Below are 17,619 nucleotides of genomic sequence, written 5' to 3'. Positions count from 1 at the left end.
GGGGCGAGAAGGAGCAGCCCACCTGGGCCCTGAACAGGGGTCATCTCTGGACCTTTCAGCATTGCAGGGCGATGCCTGCCCCCTCATTGTCTCACCCCCCTGGGGCCGGCGCTGTGCTCAGCTGGCCTGGTGTGTGCTGCCCCAGGCTTGTTAGGAGACTGCTTGTCCAAAGAGACTATGAACAGCAGGGTCACGACAGCCCCCGGCTCTGCTCCGAGGGTCCGGAGCTGCCTCATGATGCAGGCAGAGGAGCCTCTACAGACGCCCTGCCACGGGAGCCTCTGTTTGTCACCACAGCACCCGCGTCAAGATGCATGAGCACACCTCCTCCTGGCTCCTTGGAGGCGAGGAAGCAGGCGCGTCTGTCGGTGCCTCAATGCCAGCCTGGAGGTGGGAAGGGGGCTGGAGACAGAGCTGCACTATTTTAGGCAGCTTGGCTTCTACGTAGGAAGCTCAGCCATGGACGAAGCTGTCACCAGCCAGCCCCGAACATGCAGAGGGGAGCTCCTGGCTCTTGGCATCCAGACTTCAGTGTAGCATCATCCCACACATGCAGACACACCACCAGGCCAAGAGCGCAGATCAGCTGAAGGAACCTGGAGATGCTGATGCTTTCACATGGTGGGGCAAGGTGCAGGGGAGGGGAGAGGAGGACGAGCCTTGCAGGCACAGTGGGCCACGCTCCCTGGTCAGCAAAGGCAGCAGAAATCTTCACATTACTGAAGAGAAGGGGTGTCCATGCAGTACAGCTTGGAGACACCCCTCCTTTTACACTCCTGAGCCTCTCCTTGCTGCAGTGACCCCATCGCACTCTCCAGTGATGTATCAGGACTAGGACGGTCACAGGGCTGCACCTTTGGGCAGAAGGTGTTGGAGGGATGCATGCCCCGGAGATGGCAGACTCACCCAGAGAGCCGGGCACTGACAGGGAGCTGGCTATGCGCATGGCGCTGGCTCCTCTTTCTCAAGTGCGTCTATGCATGGCAGCTGGATGCGGGTGGTGGAAGCACCAGCGAAATACTTGGCATGACTTTTTCCAACAGTGTACCTGAAGAGAGCGACTGGGGCTGCAGCCCAAGGTGCTGCCTCTGTCGGGAGCACACAAGCAGCTGTTGCAACAGGGGCAGCTAATCGCCCTGCTGTAATTGGCATGGTAGGAGCTGGCACTGCCCTGGGTGCCATGCAGCTGCCCTGGACAGAGGTGTGCTGCTATGCCTCTGCTTCTTCCATGCAGTCCATCTTGCTGCCTAGAGGCTTGTGATCAGGAACGTGTGGGAGGAGGGGGCTAGAGACTGAACTGGGAGGGGAGGCACACACAGCAGCCTGGATCATGCCAGGAGTGGCAGTGCTCATGTGGTACCCAACCTGGGAAAAAGTGTGCTCCTCGCACACACATTTCAAGGCTGCTGTCTAGCAGCTTGTTCCTACTTATGGGGTGCAGCACACTCGAGGCCTGCAGGCCTCCCAGGCACAGCGCTGATGGGCAGGAAGGGCATCATTCAGGGCATGGCCTGGGTGTAGACCTGCAGCCATGCCAGTCCTCTGGACCCAAGCAGAGCTGGTGGCTGAGACAGTGACAGTGTTCCCAGGCTGGGCATCTGTGTGACACATTCACTGCTCACACCACCAGCTGGGGAAAAAGAAATGCCCCAGGAACCTGGCCTCAGACTCCAAGGGAGAAGAGTGGCTGGGCAGCTTCACTTCCCTCATGCCTCCAATACACACTGCATCTTTCCTAGAAGCCATCAGTCAAAATGCAGACTGCAGCACTGCAGCTGTTTGGATGCAGCAGGCATCCCCGTCTCCTCGTTACCAGCAGCATGGAGGATGGAGACTGCATGAACCAGGGGGAAGTGCCTGCAGCAGGTCCAAAGTGTGCCTTACCGTGCCCTATTACCATGAAATGAATACAGGCAGAGCCGGCAGAACTGCTTGGGAACAACAGACACCTCAAGAACAGGCTTCCCCACTTCCTGGGCTGAGGAAACAGGCCAGCAGCTCACTGCTGCAATGCGTCCTCCCCTCCCCAAAGCCCTGCATAGCTACTCAGTCCAAATGCAGCTGCTCATTCTGCCTCCCCCCTGCAGCAACCGTGTCTCCACACTGGGGCACGAGGCTGGCACTCGGACTCTTGCCCTGGGCCCGAGACCCTGTCCAGCGGCAACAGGTACAACTGAAGCGGTGACTACAGTAGGAAGAGGAAGAAGGCCAATACCTCGTGCACCACGGAGCCCAGCTGGAACTGGAGTCTCTGACACAGCTCCCCCAGGTTGGACAGACTGCTGGCCCGCAGGGAGCTGTCCGGGTCTCGCGCTCCCCTCAGGAAGGCATGAATCAAAGGATCCCTGTACTTGGACACCACGTCCCCTGCAGAAGAGAGAAGAAAGGGGCCGGTTAGGGAGCCACCCTGGATCTGCTCAGCATCCAGCATGGCAGCCAGACGCAGCTCGCGAGTAGGAGTAGCAGTCCCAGTCCTAAGGCAGCCTTTCAAAGCCCTGGCTCTCTTGAGCTGGAGACTGCAGAAGCGCAGCTGGCGGACAGTTCTGTCCCTGATACAGGGGTGAGAGGGTCTGAACCCTTTTGGGATGGCTGAAGACTGCCTGTACCCTGTGCCACCACCTCCTAAGAGCAGCAGGATGTAGCAACTTCTCTTACATTCAACACAGGGGAACCAGGTGCAGGCCCTCGTCAAATGACAAACACGTCCTTAATGGTGACTTGCCGCACGGTCTCGGCCAGCACCAACCCCGTGGGCCACAAGTGCGCAGCAAGCCAAATACCCCCGGCTGCAGCGGCCACGTTCTGCCTATCCCGCAGCACAGAGCTTGTCTGCGACGGCCTCTCCTGCACAGCTGCTTCGGATCCTTGCCTCTAGGAACTGCGCCCTCATCGGGAACGACTTCATTGTCGTTTGCATTGTGACAGTGCAGGGGTTGAGGTAATTCAGTGGTGCAGAATGCAGTTAATTAGCAAGTGTAAATAGTGGGTTTAGAGGCGTGAGCTGGCTAATGAGGCACGTTTGGCACACAAAGAGCTATCTGCAAGTGCCGTTACCCAATCTGTAGGCGCGGGGCCTGCACTCTGCTGGCCTCTTCCATGCTCCAGGCAGCTCAGGTACCTCCTCAGGCAGGCTGTGCTGGGAGAGGCCAGGTCCAAAGCCTTATGCACTGCTCGAACACTGTTTGGGGGCACCATTCGCATGGCCTGAGCAGATGCAGGAAAGGAATGGCCAGAGGCTCCAAGAGCGCTTCAGGACACCCTCTGGCCCGCCCAGGACAAATGACCCACTCTGGCCTTGGGCTCTCTGTAGCAGAGCGTGCGGTGCCTGATATTACAGGTGTGCCCACCCCTCTGAGCAGAACCGAGGCCCAAGAGCTGGCCCATGGTACCTGCGCCACGCAGCAGCACAGCTGCGGGCTGGCAGGGATGAAGCTGGTGCTTTCAGATGAGCTGAAACTTCAAGTGCTTTCACCCCAGGTTTCTTGCAGTAGCACTGCCAGCAGCTGCTGCCTAAAGGGCTTTGGACGGGAGCAGCAGAGAATGAGGGCCCTGGCCCACACTAGGCATTCAGCGGGAGGAGGAGGATTATGACTCAGCAGTACGCTTCGGTGGAGCCAGGGCAACCCCACACTGGATCACTGCAGGCAAGGCAACCAGGGAAGCGGGAGCTCCACTGCTTGTTCCAACCCAAGTCCCAGGGGCCGGCGCATGACTACCATGGCCCTGAGAGCCCAGCACCCAGACTTCAGAAGGTGGGAGGCAGATACTGGTCCCGAGGCAAGAAGGGACCCACAGGGTCCCAGCCCTGCCTTGCTAGTCACAGCGAGTGGCTGGCGCCTTCGCCAGGAAGCCACACTCGCTGGCTACGGTCTTCCAGCTGCCACTATACCTGTGGAGGCAACCACCTAGAGCCACCCACCTCCGAGACACAGCGCCAGCGGGAGCTAAAGAGCCACCTGAGAAGGGAAAACTCTTCAGAGAGGAAGGGGTCCTTCTAAAAGACTCACAGCCAGGACACAGGGAAGCCCCCACCATGCTGCCCTCCGACACGGGCACAGAACAGACGTGCCCTTGGCTTACGCTTGGGTTTAACATGCAGAAAGCACGGCCGCCCACACGTGCATCCCAGCGCTACGAATTAAGCAGCATCCGGGGGTCTGTCCTCATTAGCAGTGGGACAGAAAGAGCCTTGCAGTGAGCCAGGAGCTAACCCGCTCATCCTAAAGGAGGCCAAGGAGAAAACTAGCAGATGCGGGCTGGGACCGAGAGCTGGGGAAGGGAAGGGACACGCTCTTGTGTAACTGCGCGCACTGGGGAGCTGCACGCCTGCACCTGGGCCAGGGCTTGTCTGCGGAGCATCGGGAAGCATCAGCTCATCCACCCCTAACGTCTCTGTAGAAATTCACCAGCTTCAGAGGGGTCCAGAAGGGACCAGGAGTGGGGCCGTGGCCCATCTCCCCCAGCCAGCAGGTGCTGAGGGAGCTGTGTTGTGAAGAGGAGCAGCTGTCCATCCAGCACAGCCTGGTTTCCAGACTCAAGCCTTTTTCTAAGCACTAGGCAGGCATTTGGTTGGGTTTCTTGTTCCAGGCTAGGATCCTTTAGTTTACAGAAGAGCTCGAGGAGAAGCGATGCGACATGAGCACACTGTCCGTAAGGACTGTCCGTAGTGGCACGGCCAGCACTGCCACCTCCCCCTAGTAACACAACAAGGGGACGCACAAAGCCAAACACATGGAAAGCCCCCAGAGGACTGCTTTCCCTGCAGAGTTAACAGGCCAAGTGAGACGCCACACATGAGCGAAGGGCTCGGTAGGATTTGCGAGGGGATTTGTCATTTCTGTGAGCAACAAGAATATCTTGCGCTGAATTAAGAAAGATAAATGCTGATAGAAGGGATACTCCCCTCCGTTTCCAAGCCTGAGCCAACCACTGACTGCCCGAGGTCAGGAAGAACCTGCATTTCTCGGCTCTGAATGGCTTGTACCAAGGCGTGTTTTCCCCGCGAGGGACGAGCACTTTCCCAGGCACTTCCAAGCTTGCTTTGTTTCACCTGTGTCTGAATGCAAAGAGGCTCAGGCCTCGCACAGCAGCACAAACCCACACAGCTCTGCACCACTGGCCCACGGTCTGGCAGCCTCAGACGGGTTTCAGCCACTTCATCTCGGTGGGGCTCTGGGGATGTCGTACACGAGATGGCTGGGGGCATCTCGGGGACCACACAGCTCCACACCTGCACGGTTTCCCCCTTACGTTACACTTTCAGGGGCCCCTCTGTGCTTTCTCCCCTGCTGCTCACCTGGCAGCTGCTCTCAAACCCTCCCTTCCTGCCGGGACTACACAGAAACGGCTAGGGCCACTGGTGCATGGAGACCAGCCTCACTGCTCCGACCTCTTGCTTCTCTTGCTTTATACTCAAAAGAGCAGCTCCTTGGGGCGGGGGCTGCCTTTACTTTGTGCCTGAGCCACCCGTGCACCACAGAGACCAGCTCCACGACCAGGGTCCAGGCCCATCCGCAGGGCAGCTGGGGACACACCTGGAGGTAACGCTGCAGCCTGCTCCATACTGCTCAGCAGCCAGAGCCTCGTGTGGAGACCCCGGTGCAGGGGCGGCAGTCTAAGCACTACAGCGGTCTTGCTAACACCCACGGCAGCTGCAGCCTTTTGGGCGGATGAGTGAGAGAATGAACAAAGTGGCTACCCCTCCCTCTGGGAGCCGGGCAAATAATCCCTGACTAACAGGAGGAAATGTCTCCCTTGACACACTTGGAGCAGACCGAGGGCGCTGGTGACGGGAAGGGCCGGGAATGATGCAGATCACGCAGGAACCCTCCGAGAAGGAAGGGGAGAGCTGCCCCAGCGGAAATGGGGCTACTGATAAGTCGGGAGCAGCAGCCCTGACTCAGTCGCCGCTTTGATCCCCCGCCACGAGCAGCATCAGGTTGCACAGACCCTGTTCCTTTCAGGCAGAGGCAGATCCCGGCTTGCCCGAAACCGTCTCCTGCTAGGCGCGAAAACACTGCTTTGCAGTGAAGCTGCCGGGAAGGCCGGAAACAGGCACTCACAGGAGGCAAAGTCCGCGCCCCGCAGAGATGCCCGCGGTGCCACCGGTCCAGGGCTCTCCCCCAAAGCCCCCGGCTCTGCCACAGCACAAGGGGCGAGGAGAGCAGGCAGCAGCTGACTTGTCAAGACTCCCCTCCTCCACTGCCCATCTCCAGCAGCTCCAGGGCCAGACCCCTGTTCACTGGCTACACGAAGGATGGACCCACTACGACTGCTTTATCCAGTGCTAAGCGCAACCCAAGGCTGGCACCTCATCCTGCCCAGAGCGGCACGTGTGTAGCAGTGGCAGACAGAGACCTGCCACCCTCCCAGAGAGTTGAACTCGCAGTGGCCAGCTGAGTGGCTTTCCCAGCTCCACGCTCCCTAGCTGGCTGGGCTACCCAACCCGCTGCTGGAGGATTACCGGGGTCTCTGCTACTGTTTCAGGCTGGGTCATTAAGATACCCCCAGTCTTGCTTTGCCCTGATCACCTCCTTCCAGCCTGCCCACAGCCCTGCCAGCAGCAGCAGGTGGGGAAGTGGATGCTTCAAACGGCTCCTTTCTTCTATGACGCTACATTACTGACCCCCACACGAGTCGGTCGATGCCAGTACAGTTGCTTGCTAGGGACCAACTGGGTACTTGCTGGGCCATGCCACTAGGACGTGCCCGGCAATGCAGAACGTGAGAACCTCGCGCCATACGGTTACCAGAGATGTGGGAACCGTGCAGGGGGTGAAAGGATCCCGTCTTGGAGGGCGACGACAAAGAAGCAGCAGCGATGCATGTAATTCGTGTCTAGCAGCCGCTTACGGTCAACATTACAGCCATAAATTCAGGGCAATTAGACAACTTCCTGCCAAAGCGGTCAGCTGGCTGCACCTGTGCTCCAGCTCCAGAGCCTGACCCGCTGCAACCTCTGCCACAAAGCTCAGTCTTTCCTGTCCGAAGAGCAGTTGAGAAAGAACGATGCCCCCCAGCCCGCCCGCCCCCGCCTCTCCCGGGCTGTGAGGAAGCCGAGATAAGTGGCTCGGCTTCTGCCTCCGCACTGTGTGCTCTCAGCACGTATCATGGCATTAAACTGCCTTCGTGCTGGAGCAGGCTCCTGGTCTTGATGGGACTTGTGAATGCAGCCACTGCCGAACCCTCCCTGTGCCTCCCGCACACGCGAAGGCCCACGGCTCTGTCCCCGTTGCTGTATTCGGCTTACTACCAGCCACCTCTGTTCTTATGCAGACAGAAAGGGAGTCCAGATCCCTGGTGATCAAGGGCCTCTGTTTAGATTCAGGATAGACATGGCGTGAACAGGCTTCACACGTGCCGCCTGCCAGGACCTGCCCTGCAACGCAGCTACAAAAGGGAGAAGTTCTCTCTTTGTGGCCCTTTAATGCTGGGCTTCCGGCCCTGCCGGGCGATCAGCCGCTACAAAGCACTGGCTCGTGCACACGTTCTGCTCAGCACAGCAGGGCAGGAGGGCCAGGCAGACCAGTCCTAAATTCAGACCAGTTTGCTGAGCGACAGCCCTGTGCACAGGCTCATGTCCAGCCGTGCTGGCTGACCAGGCGCTAACAGCACAGCGGCGATATGCTGACCGGGCCTCCTCATGGCTATTCTCAGGCCCCACCCAGCCCAGCCAGCTAGCCCCAGCTCTTACTTTCAAGCAATTGCTCTCACTTAAAGGCCTCTCAAGCCCCCTGCACTGCTCAAGGGCCAGGCATGCTGCAAAACTGTGGCCCTGGGGGACAGAGCCGACATCAGAGCATCGCGCTATGAGCGCGCAGAGGGAAGGGCTCCAATTCGTGTTAAAAGTGATAAAGGGGGCGACTGAAGGCAGAGGGTGAAAGCGTGTGAGAGCACCGCAAGGATGAACAATCACAAAGGGCAGGCTTGTTTCATGTGGGCTCTGTGAGTGCTCTGACGAGTCAGGACCCGCCAACAGGGAAAGCACAGAGGATCGTGCAGGGGAGGTGCGCCACGGGCCGAGAGGCCTGAGCGCCAGCCTGCCAGCTTTGCTCCTGGCCCCGTCTCGGCAGCCCCGATGTGCCAGGCAGAGCACAGCTCCCTTGGACTCGCTCGGGGGGTGGCTCTATCCCCCAAAGGACAGCAGAGGCACTAAAGCTGAAGCCAGAGTAGCTGGGGGGGCAGCGCATACCGAGAGGTCAGAAACGCTGGGGGCACGTGGGTCGCATCCCAGCACAGAGCACAGCTCTCTGGGTACCTGGGTTGCCCAAGGCCCCAGTCCCCTGAGGGCCCAAGGGTAAGACCCCACCATTCCCCTGGGTCCGAGGTTCCTGGTCCCTGGAGACCCCACCTCCCACCCAGCTCCCTGCATCGGGCCACACACCCTCCCCCTTCCTGCTACCGGGAACGCAGCCCTGCGCTCTGTCCTGAGCTCTCGGGGCTCGATCCTGGCCAGGGCTGCCACCTCCAACCCAGGCCTCTTGCTCTGGGGAGCAGGAGGGGAAAAAAAATATGCATTTTTTTTTTTAAAGGAGCAATATCCCGCCCTGCCACTCCAAGTGTAATTATGTGATTATCTTTAAAGAGAGGGCCCTCTGCCAGCTGCAGCTCGTGTCTCCGAGCCAAAAGAATTTTCCCGCAGCTGGTGGTTTTTTGGAAAGAGGCTGGAATATCTATTTAAGGGAATCCAACTCGCAAGAGGTGTAATCCTACCCCTGATAGCAAAAACTGCCTGATGGGGGAGCGGGGAAGCCGAGGGTTAAACACGCCAGGCCACCCAAGGGTCTGCAGAGCCCACACTGACAGCAGCGGAGGGTCTCTGCCTCCCTGCGGGGCACGGAGGGAGGAAGGCAAAAGACAAGGCAGGACCGTGCAGGGCTGGAGCAGCAGCTCAGAGAGATCCCAGTAAATCCAGCCAACAGCAATCGGTGCAGCCACGTTTGAAGGGAAGTGTCGGGGAGGAACACCGGTGAAGAGACGGCCACTCCCTGAGCCCCGACAGCCATTGCTGGCCTAGTCACAACAGCCTGTGGAAGACAATTTTCCCCAGCCGCAGGAAAGAGATCTGTGCTGAAGACGAGCGCAGATAATACCCACTCAGGAGCTAATGTTACTAAACCAGGAAGATGCCCAGAAAGCCGCATGGCTAAGCCGAGGCTACAGAGATCCCCTGCCCGAGAGAAACCCTGACCCCGCTAGAAAAATGCAGAGCATGTTCCCACCTGGCAAATGCCGGCGGGAGATGCTGGGTGCCTGCCCACACAGCACGGCACACAGGCTGGGCAGAACTGCTCTGAGCAGACAACGTGGTGCCCAAAAGGGTCCGCAGCAGCTGGCAGCTCCACACGCACCATGAGGGCACTGGAGCCAAGGGCACCGTGGGGCGCTGGCAATAGTGCAAAAGCCCCCCAGAGCAGATAGGGCTGGTGTGAGCTGGAGCAGGGTGTGGGCCTTGCTCACAGCCCTCCCAGCAGCTCCAAGCTGCGTGGTTAGACGTCCTCGATGCCGGGCAAATGGGAACGCGCACAGATGGGCAAACATCTGGAGCAGCTGGGAACTTAGTAAAGAGTTAAGTACAATCAACCCCGAGCGCAGTCAAGTCAGTGGCACAAAGGGGGAGGGATGCCTTCTGCTGCGTGATGAGCCTCAGCTCAGCAGTGATGGGAGGGAAGGGGGGAAGTGGAAGCGAGCAGGCAGCGCTGGCCCCTACCAGCCCCAAGTCTCCTAGCTGCACAAACAAAGCTGGCACAGACAAGCAGCTGCCCAAGCAGCACAGGGAGCCGTTTGAAGCAAAACCCCCGGGCACAGAGTCACCCTCGTGTCCCAACAAGTCGCTCCCAGCTTCCGTCTCGGGGAGCCAGCAAGCACCAGGCGATGCAACAGGTTTATGGCACATTGTTGACAGATGGGTAATTCCCGAACAACCCCCTGCGAGACAGGCGAGGGGGTTAGGGAGCAGTAAATGCCACACATGGATCACAACATCCCGAGGGCTCTGCTGGGCCAGGCAGCAGCGTTCAGAGGTGACAAACGCTGCTGTCAAAAAATGACTCTGCTTCTCCCAGCCAGGTCTGGGCAGGGGACAACATGGCACTTCTAGCGGGAGCTGGCTGCATCACCAGCTCCGAGGCACCTTGGCGTGGGTCTGCTGCCAGCTATGATTCAACCCACCACAGATCTGAAAGCAGGACTCTTGGCCACCCTGCACTAGCAGCCACGGGGTAAATGGGGAATGCTGACCTCTCCCAAACCCACAGCACCCAGCTCCAGCACCCCCAAGAGGGTTTCAGAGCCCTCCGAAGGGAATGGCTTTAGCTTCCCTGGGGCAGCGAGAAGCTGTACGGGGAAACAGGCCCAGTCACAGGCATCTTGCACTGCTCTTGCCACCTCCCTCTGACCCTGCAAGACGGCTCTTGGAGGGCGGCTGCATCCAGCAGCCAGAAAGCAAGACCCCTTCCCAGAGGGCAGAAAAAGCACGGGGATCCTTGCTCGCTTCCTGCCTTGGATGGAGGCACCACGGACTCCATCCATTTAGCCCAGCCTGAGAGGGGGAGGAAGCACTTTGCAATGCGTTGTGTCATAACAGCTGCCCGAACCCCCTCGTCCAGCTCCAAGTGAACACTCAGGCCTGCGTGTCCAGGCCTCTCCCAACGCCCCCTTGAAAGCACAGCTGAGGTATTCGCGGGGGACGAGAGACACCAGCATCCCCAGTCTGGTGTCTGGGCTCTTGCTTCTGCTCTCTCTTGAACAACTGCGTGACTCAGCTGCCCAAGTCACAGGTCGGCTGGAGGTGAATGGCAGGTGTGGGGCAAATACAACAGCACATCCTGCCCAAACCTTCCTGTCCCCAGGGAAACACCGAAGCTCGGACGAGCCTCAACCATCCACAAAGCCGCCCCCAGCTGAGAGCTTCTCCTTCAGACTTAGTTGTGGGCAACAGGCTGGGACGTACATGGAGGCAGCGGGGAGAAATACCAGCTCTGTTACAGCACAGCATTGGCCAACCTTCCTGCCAGCAGCTATTTAAAGAGCCAGGCAATCTGTTCGTGGGTGCAGTGATGGGACTGGTGCCCAGTCTGTGACAGGAGGTGTGAAGGCTTTGAGGCAGGCTGGGGGTCCACTGTGCCAGGGCCTGAGATGCACAGCAGCCTGCTACACCAGGGCAACCCTCTCTTCCCAACCCCGCAGCCACGCCACCACCGCAGCGATAAGCGGGTTCAGTTGGAGGAGGTGGCAGCTGGCGGGGTGCTTATCCTCGCAAGAGCCTCCAGATCCTGGCTCCAAGTCCAAAAGGCTCAGGGCAATCTGCCAGGCCTGTTTTGCCCTGCATATGTGGGGGAAAGGAGCAGGCGGATGAGTCTACTGGGTCTGGGCTTTGGGTCGCACACAGTGCAGGTCCATTTGCTAGCGCACAGGGGGAACAAGACTGGACCCAGGTTGCTCCTGGGCCTGGTCTGCAGGAATGGGCAGGTTTTATTCTTGTGGAAATGGGTGAGAGCAGAAAGTGCCCAGTGCATCTGAGCAACGTTCGAGCAGCGTTGTGCAAGGGCAGTCATCTTGTGCGTGCAGACTAGAGGCTCCACCGCAAGCCTGGTTGCAGCACAGCATCTGATGGCCTCGGCCATGGTCAGCTTTCCTGCATGCCAGTTAGGACATGCCACCACGACCCTCAGCTGGGCACACCTGCTGCTCTGGCAGGTACCAGTGCACTAGCACGGAGCTGGGGAAGAACGAATGTATTAACTGCCCCTGTCACAGACTCACCCAGAGCCCGGGTTGCTCGCATCAGTACCTCCCCGACTTTCATCCGGGTCTCGACGGTCCGGGTCCCTGTAGTACCCTGTGGCGTGCCCCCATACTGGGCCAGCAGACTGGGCAGGACTGTCTCTGGATGCATGTCGGACAGGAGGGCAACACCTGGAGGGAAGAACAGAGGGCAATCTGTCTAAAATAAAGAGCTCATGGGAGGAGAGGAACTGGGCAGAGTAACTGAGGAGAGAGAGGGGCTGCAGACAGGGCTGGCGTACAGAGGGACCCCAGCATCCCAAGCGTGCAGGACAGAAGCCCCAAGGTCCCAGCTGAGTTTACTGTTGCTCTGCTCGGAGCTTCCCCTGCCTCCCAGGGGCCTGCCCTTCACCAGGAAGGTCAGTTCTTCCCCGAGGCAACAGGCTGCCATTCAGCAGTAGCCTACAGCTCCCACTTCCTTCCCATGGCCAATAAACCTCTAAGAGCATCCGGCCCAGAGGGTAATCAGTGCAGGTGGGAGGAGCAGGAAAACAGGTCTGGCAACTGCGAAGGGCACCCCATTGGGGACTGATTAGAGCCATAAAGCAACACGGCTCCCACCGGAGCTTCCCCTTCCCCCACCAATTGCTGCTGAGAGCCTGCTCCGCGCACAGGGGCTGAGACGGATATAGCTGTCATCCACGCATCTCTGCACGGCGGCAGCGGGGCCGCGCAGACACGCACCAGGGCACAGGAGGAGAGGGGGGGGATTCGGAAATGAAGGTTGCCTGCGGTGGGAAGGGACAGGCTGTGGGAAACCCAGCCATACTCAGGTGATAGCTCATCGAGTATCAATAGCCTTTGTTCACCGCGTCACCAGCATGCCTGCTAGTCTCCCAGACAGCCCCCGTCTCCTTGTGCGCCTGTGTCTGTGCGTGGAGGTGTCTCGCGATCGGTATCAACCTGGGAAAATGACAGGCAGCTGCAGTCCTACGGGTTGAGCTAGCGGAGCCTTTCGCTGGTGGCCGGGGAAGGGGACATGCATTGCCCCTTCTAGGGTGCAGGGCCTGCTAGCCAAGGGGCGCCCGGCCGCCCTGCCTGCAGGGAGGGGGCCGAAGTGCCCATCCATGGCCAGGCTTTGTGGGGAGAGGCCGGCGGGGAAAACCCTGGTTCAGAATGCACGAGGACGAGGGGAGGTGTCGCCGAGAGCTGCGCTGAATAGCGCTCTGCAAAGCTCTGGGGACAGATTAGCTTCATTCAGCCGAGATCCATGTCAGCTGAGCTTGCCTGGCCATGGGGATCGTGGGAAAAGTGCAGGGATCAAAGGCTCACAAGAAGCCCGTCTCACCCAAGTGCCAGGCCACACTGAATCAACAACCCTTTTCCATCCCTCCCGGAGGCTCCCACCTCAGACCCGCCTTGGGCTGATGTGCTGGAGTGAGCCGACTGGCAGCTGCGGGCACCGACCGCATGCCAGCTGCAGGTGCTCAGAAATCACCAGCCAAGCCCCAAACCCGAGGCTGGCTTAACCTTCCTCCTTACCCAGGGCTAGAAGCTGAGATCTGGCGTTTTCACTCCAGGGGCTGGGGCTTAAAGAAACACCAAACACCACCAGGCTGGCGGCAGAAACAGGCCCTTGCCTAGACTCGGCAAGACAGGGACACCTGCGGCTCCCTGCGCACACTGGGATCCCCCTCCTCTTCCCACTGGAGGTGCGGTGGCCAGGGCTGCATCGTCCCCGGTGGAGCTGCCTGCTGATCCATGGAATATGCTTCGTCCTCTGCACCTCTCACTGGCCCCTTTGTGCTGCCCGCGTGACCACAGCTGCTGAGATTTCCCTCCGACTATGAGCTTAATTTCTAGACTGAGGCAGAGGCTCATACCCCGCCTGGTTATGAGCACATCGTACAGCTCTGCTCACATCCCTGCACTGAGCCGAGACACCAAGGGTAGCTAGCAACTTGGACGCCAGTTTGGAAGATGCATTAATTAACAGTTGGCAGCAGGTGTCCACTAATTAGCACTGGTTAATACCCATTGACTTAGCACCTACTTAGTAAGCCAGGCATCACACGGTGCAAGACACTTGCAGGGAGAAATGCAGGTTGGGTGCAGACTCAAATCACTGCGTTCAGGCAAAGGCAGCTCAGACGTAGCCGCTGGTTGTCTGCGAGGTCTCTGCTGCAATCCGAGGCTGGCAGCTGCTCAGAGCCCATCCGAACACAGGCACCCCACTGCAGGCAGGGCCTGGGAACTGGCAAAACGCACCCAGCTCTTGTCAGCTGTTTTAATCAGAGAACCAAGCTCAGGAGCACAGGCTACAGCAGATCACTCTGGTTTGCAGGTCCTGGTCGCAGTCAGCAGGAGGGACAAGCTGACGCAGAGAAGTGGCTTCAAAAAATTGCAAGATGGGGTCAGGAGGGCTCCTCAGGGGGAATTATATCGGAGGCCTGAAGTGGCAGAGAACTGGAGGGCAGCAAAGGATGGTCCCCAAAAGGCGCGCTCCCTCTTAGATTGAACTGAACGTTGGAGGACACGGAGGTGCTACGAAGCCGTACGGAGGCGGAGGAGCAGGGGGTCAGGACGCTCCAAGACAGATGGAAAAAAAGACAGCGTCACGACCACAGCAGAGTCCTGGGTGCCAGCCAGGAAAAAGGAGCCAGGGCAGGGCCTGCACTGCCAGCCTCTGTCCAGGATCTGCAGCTCTGGGGCCTGCAAACTTATTTCTGGCTGGAAATACCAGTGTCATAAAACCCGTCAGGGAAAATTGCACAGCAGTGGAAAGAGTCCCTGGCTGTGCCAAGCACTGAGTCAGTGGGGAAGGCAGAGAAAGGTACGTCCAGCTTCCCACCCGGTCTCTTAAAGTTGCAGCCCTCTCCCTTCGAGCAGGGTGGTCAGGGGCTCGCATACTGCCTGCAGTTAGCTCCCATGCACCATGCAGCAGGGCACTGCCAAACAGCCTCTCCCACCCCATCGTGCCAAGGGGGGCCGTGGGCTTGCTCCATCTTAACAGTGACCACAGCTCTGGTTCCAGCACCAGGATGCACACTGGGATGACGGTCCAGCCTCAGGAGCAGCAAGTGGCCCTCAAGGAAAGCAGGGAACCCTGTCGAGTGCCTGTTACTTCCTCTCGCCCTCTGCCCTGCCTCCCTCGGGCAATCCCAGCGCTCCACAGCCACTACTGCCTAATTTAGCCAGCGTGGGCTTCTGTGCACAGCCAGTGACTCAGCCCTGCGTCAGGGTTAATCAGAGCCGTACCTGGGCTGCCGACTGGGCGAGCAGCTGCACACCGCGCATTAATCATTGGGAGACTATTTAAGCAGGCGTTTACGTTTCACCTGCAGGGCAAGGAGAACCTCGCTGAGCTCAAAACCGTGTAGGCAGAGAGGGGAAGGCATATTGATAACCTCATTTTCCAGCTGGTTTTGAAGGCTGCCTGTTCGGTTGCATCAATCAGGACAAAGCAGCCTTGCTGGATTTCCTCCGTCTACTTCCCCTCATCCAGCCAGCAGGAGGGACTGGATACAAGCCGGGGCTTGGGGCTCTCATCAGCTCAGGCTCAGCCATGAGCTGATATGCTCCAGGGCACAGCTCATCCACCCCGCGCTGCTTCATTTAGGATTTCTGCTGCACTGCAGAGGTGGCCGAGACACGGAGTAACCAGTCACACGCTCTGCAGGGATATTCCTCCTCGGGTCTTATGCACGTTCTAAGCAAGGCCTTGCTCAGCACTCCAAGAACCTGGCCCCTTGCACGAGGACAGTCCCGTCCCAAAGTATATGCTGCCTGCCCCAAAAGCCTGTGATACACAGGAATGCCCCTGCCATGTACACAGAGTGCCGGGTTCAGAGGTAGAACTAACACCCGAGTACCAGAACAGCCCGGATACGCACGCTAGCCTCAACCAGTGCAGCAGGACGAGGCGTCTGTGTTTAGCAACTTGGACTAAGTGCCAGAGGGAGAAGGGCAGACTTCTAGGCATTTCAGGTTGCTACAGAGACCGCTGCAGGTGTAAGCAGTGCCTCGCCTGGGCTATTGTTACAACACACTTATTTCCCTATTCCTAATTCCCAGCAAAATGTTTGCATGCAGATCTGCCCAGAGAAACATCACGTTGCATGAGATACGGCACCTTCCACTCGGGCTGGGGCCCCTGCTGCAGTAGGTGTTACCCTCAGGAGAGGCCCCAAGCTGCTGGATGTGTGGGTGAGGGTCCGCTGCAATTTGGCAAGGACAGGATACGATGCGTGTGCAAGACCACCTGCCAAGAGGCGCTGAATCCATATGGTGGAGACAATCAAATCCCATCTTCAAGGAAGGTCCCTGGGCCAAAATGCCAGTCCCTGGATACTCTGGAGTGACATTCCCAACTGTGCCATCACGGGAAGACCTGGCCTCTTTGTAGGGATGACCTCCAGCCGCTGCTGATCCTTCTTTTGTTTAGGACCCAACTGTTGTATTCAGCCACCCCTGTATTATGTGTTTGGCCCCACTGGACCACGGCTGTTGACTCTGCTCCCCTTCCTTCTCCATCCCTCTCTGCTCCTCTCTCGACGGCCTGCTGCTCCACGGCCATCCTAGAGCTCATGCAGCCATCCCCACAGGAGGACAGCTCTGGGATAATTCAAGGGTCTGTGCTTACCCCTTGGATTCTCTCCTTCACCCCAGCCATGTGGTTATGAAAAGCAACAGAGAGGAAGGGAGTGAGGGGGGCTCTGGGGAACTCACTAGTGGCTCACAATGTTCCCCATACAACTCTGAAGCCACAAGAAGGAAATACCAGTCTAGCAGATAGCTGCTGCTTTCTTTTGTTCATCTCTGCTGTGATCATAGGAAAGGTGAAGAGAGTGTGGTGGAGATGAAGAACCTGCCACTTCAGCATCGCTGAGCAACCTGCAAAGCAGCCAGGCTGAGACTTAAAAGACAGGATTGTGCCAATCCAGCCTTCCGCCAAATCAACCACTGGCAGGAGGGTTGCCTAGACGGGCAAGACCCCTCCGGGTCAGGGCCTGGCAATGAAGTGATAACGAGAGGGAAAGGAGGGGCACTGTACACCTGTGATGCTGCTGGCTCTAGAAGTTGGCAGCACCTTGCCTTGGCTCTCACACAACCAGCCACAACCAAGCACCTGCTGGGGGAAGCTGCATGGTCTCAGCCCAGGGTTCATCCACAAGGCTTGCCCTCTAAATCCTAAATGCCACCCTAAATCCTAAGTGCCTGGCAAAGGCTTCCAGGTCCTTATTAGATGCATGATTTCAATGGCATACACAACTTGCTCAGTCAATAGACAGAGCCACCTTTTGAAAGCACCTGGCAGCACTGCGTGAGAAGCTTGGGCTGAGATAAGAAACGGGTCCCACACAATAGGACCATTGCCAGATTACAGCTTTTCTTAGGAAGCAGCAAGTGCCAGTCTTGTGGGCTCTGTGTGCGCTGTGTCAGTAAAACATGTCTGCACAGCTTGTAGCTGGTTAGTGGGAAAGAACTTCCCTTTTTTGAAAGAACAAGAGGGAAAACCCCCGCTTCATTCCAGCTACTCTGGGTTTCCCAGGCACTGGCAGAGGGGGGGTGTTTCTAGTGCAAGGACCTCCTGGCTTAGGAGGAATTTTGGACAAGCCTTTGCCTGACCATCAGTTCCGTGGAAGGAGCGTTCTGGGCTGCCGTTTGCATGGCCACATCTCCACCGAACGATGCAGAACCCCTGAGCCAGCTGCAAGCACCAGGCCTCACCTACCGGAGGCTACGCAGCACCAGCAAGAGGTACCAAACTAGCCTTGCATGGCCCCGCTGCAGATGCAGGGACAGTGCGATCACTCTAGTGCAGCATATCGCTGCACCCTGGTTACCACACAGGGCCTGCCAATGCAGCCAGACTATCACAGGGATGTGGCTAAA

At 58.4% G+C, this 17,619-nt stretch overlaps 1 protein-coding gene across 1 annotated transcript in view; it reads right to left on the bottom strand.

Moving 5' to 3' along the window:
* TANGO6 (transport and golgi organization 6 homolog) overlaps positions 1-17,619 on the bottom strand; it is a 56,870-nt gene that overhangs the window by 6,315 nt on the left and 32,936 nt on the right. The window contains exons 15-16 of the mRNA XM_019484405.2: positions 11,764-11,916; positions 2,216-2,367 (exon numbers count right to left, since the gene is read on the bottom strand). Coding sequence (XP_019339950.1) covers positions 2,216-2,367; positions 11,764-11,916 — 305 coding nt within the window. The remainder of the gene's footprint in view (positions 1-2,215; positions 2,368-11,763; positions 11,917-17,619) is intronic.

This window comes from Alligator mississippiensis, chromosome 10 (genome assembly GCF_030867095.1).
Source record: "Alligator mississippiensis isolate rAllMis1 chromosome 10, rAllMis1, whole genome shotgun sequence".
NCBI lineage: Eukaryota > Metazoa > Chordata > Crocodylia > Alligatoridae > Alligator > Alligator mississippiensis.
The sequence above is the reverse complement of the archived record's forward strand: the minus strand, read 5'-3'. Positions and strand labels throughout refer to the sequence as shown.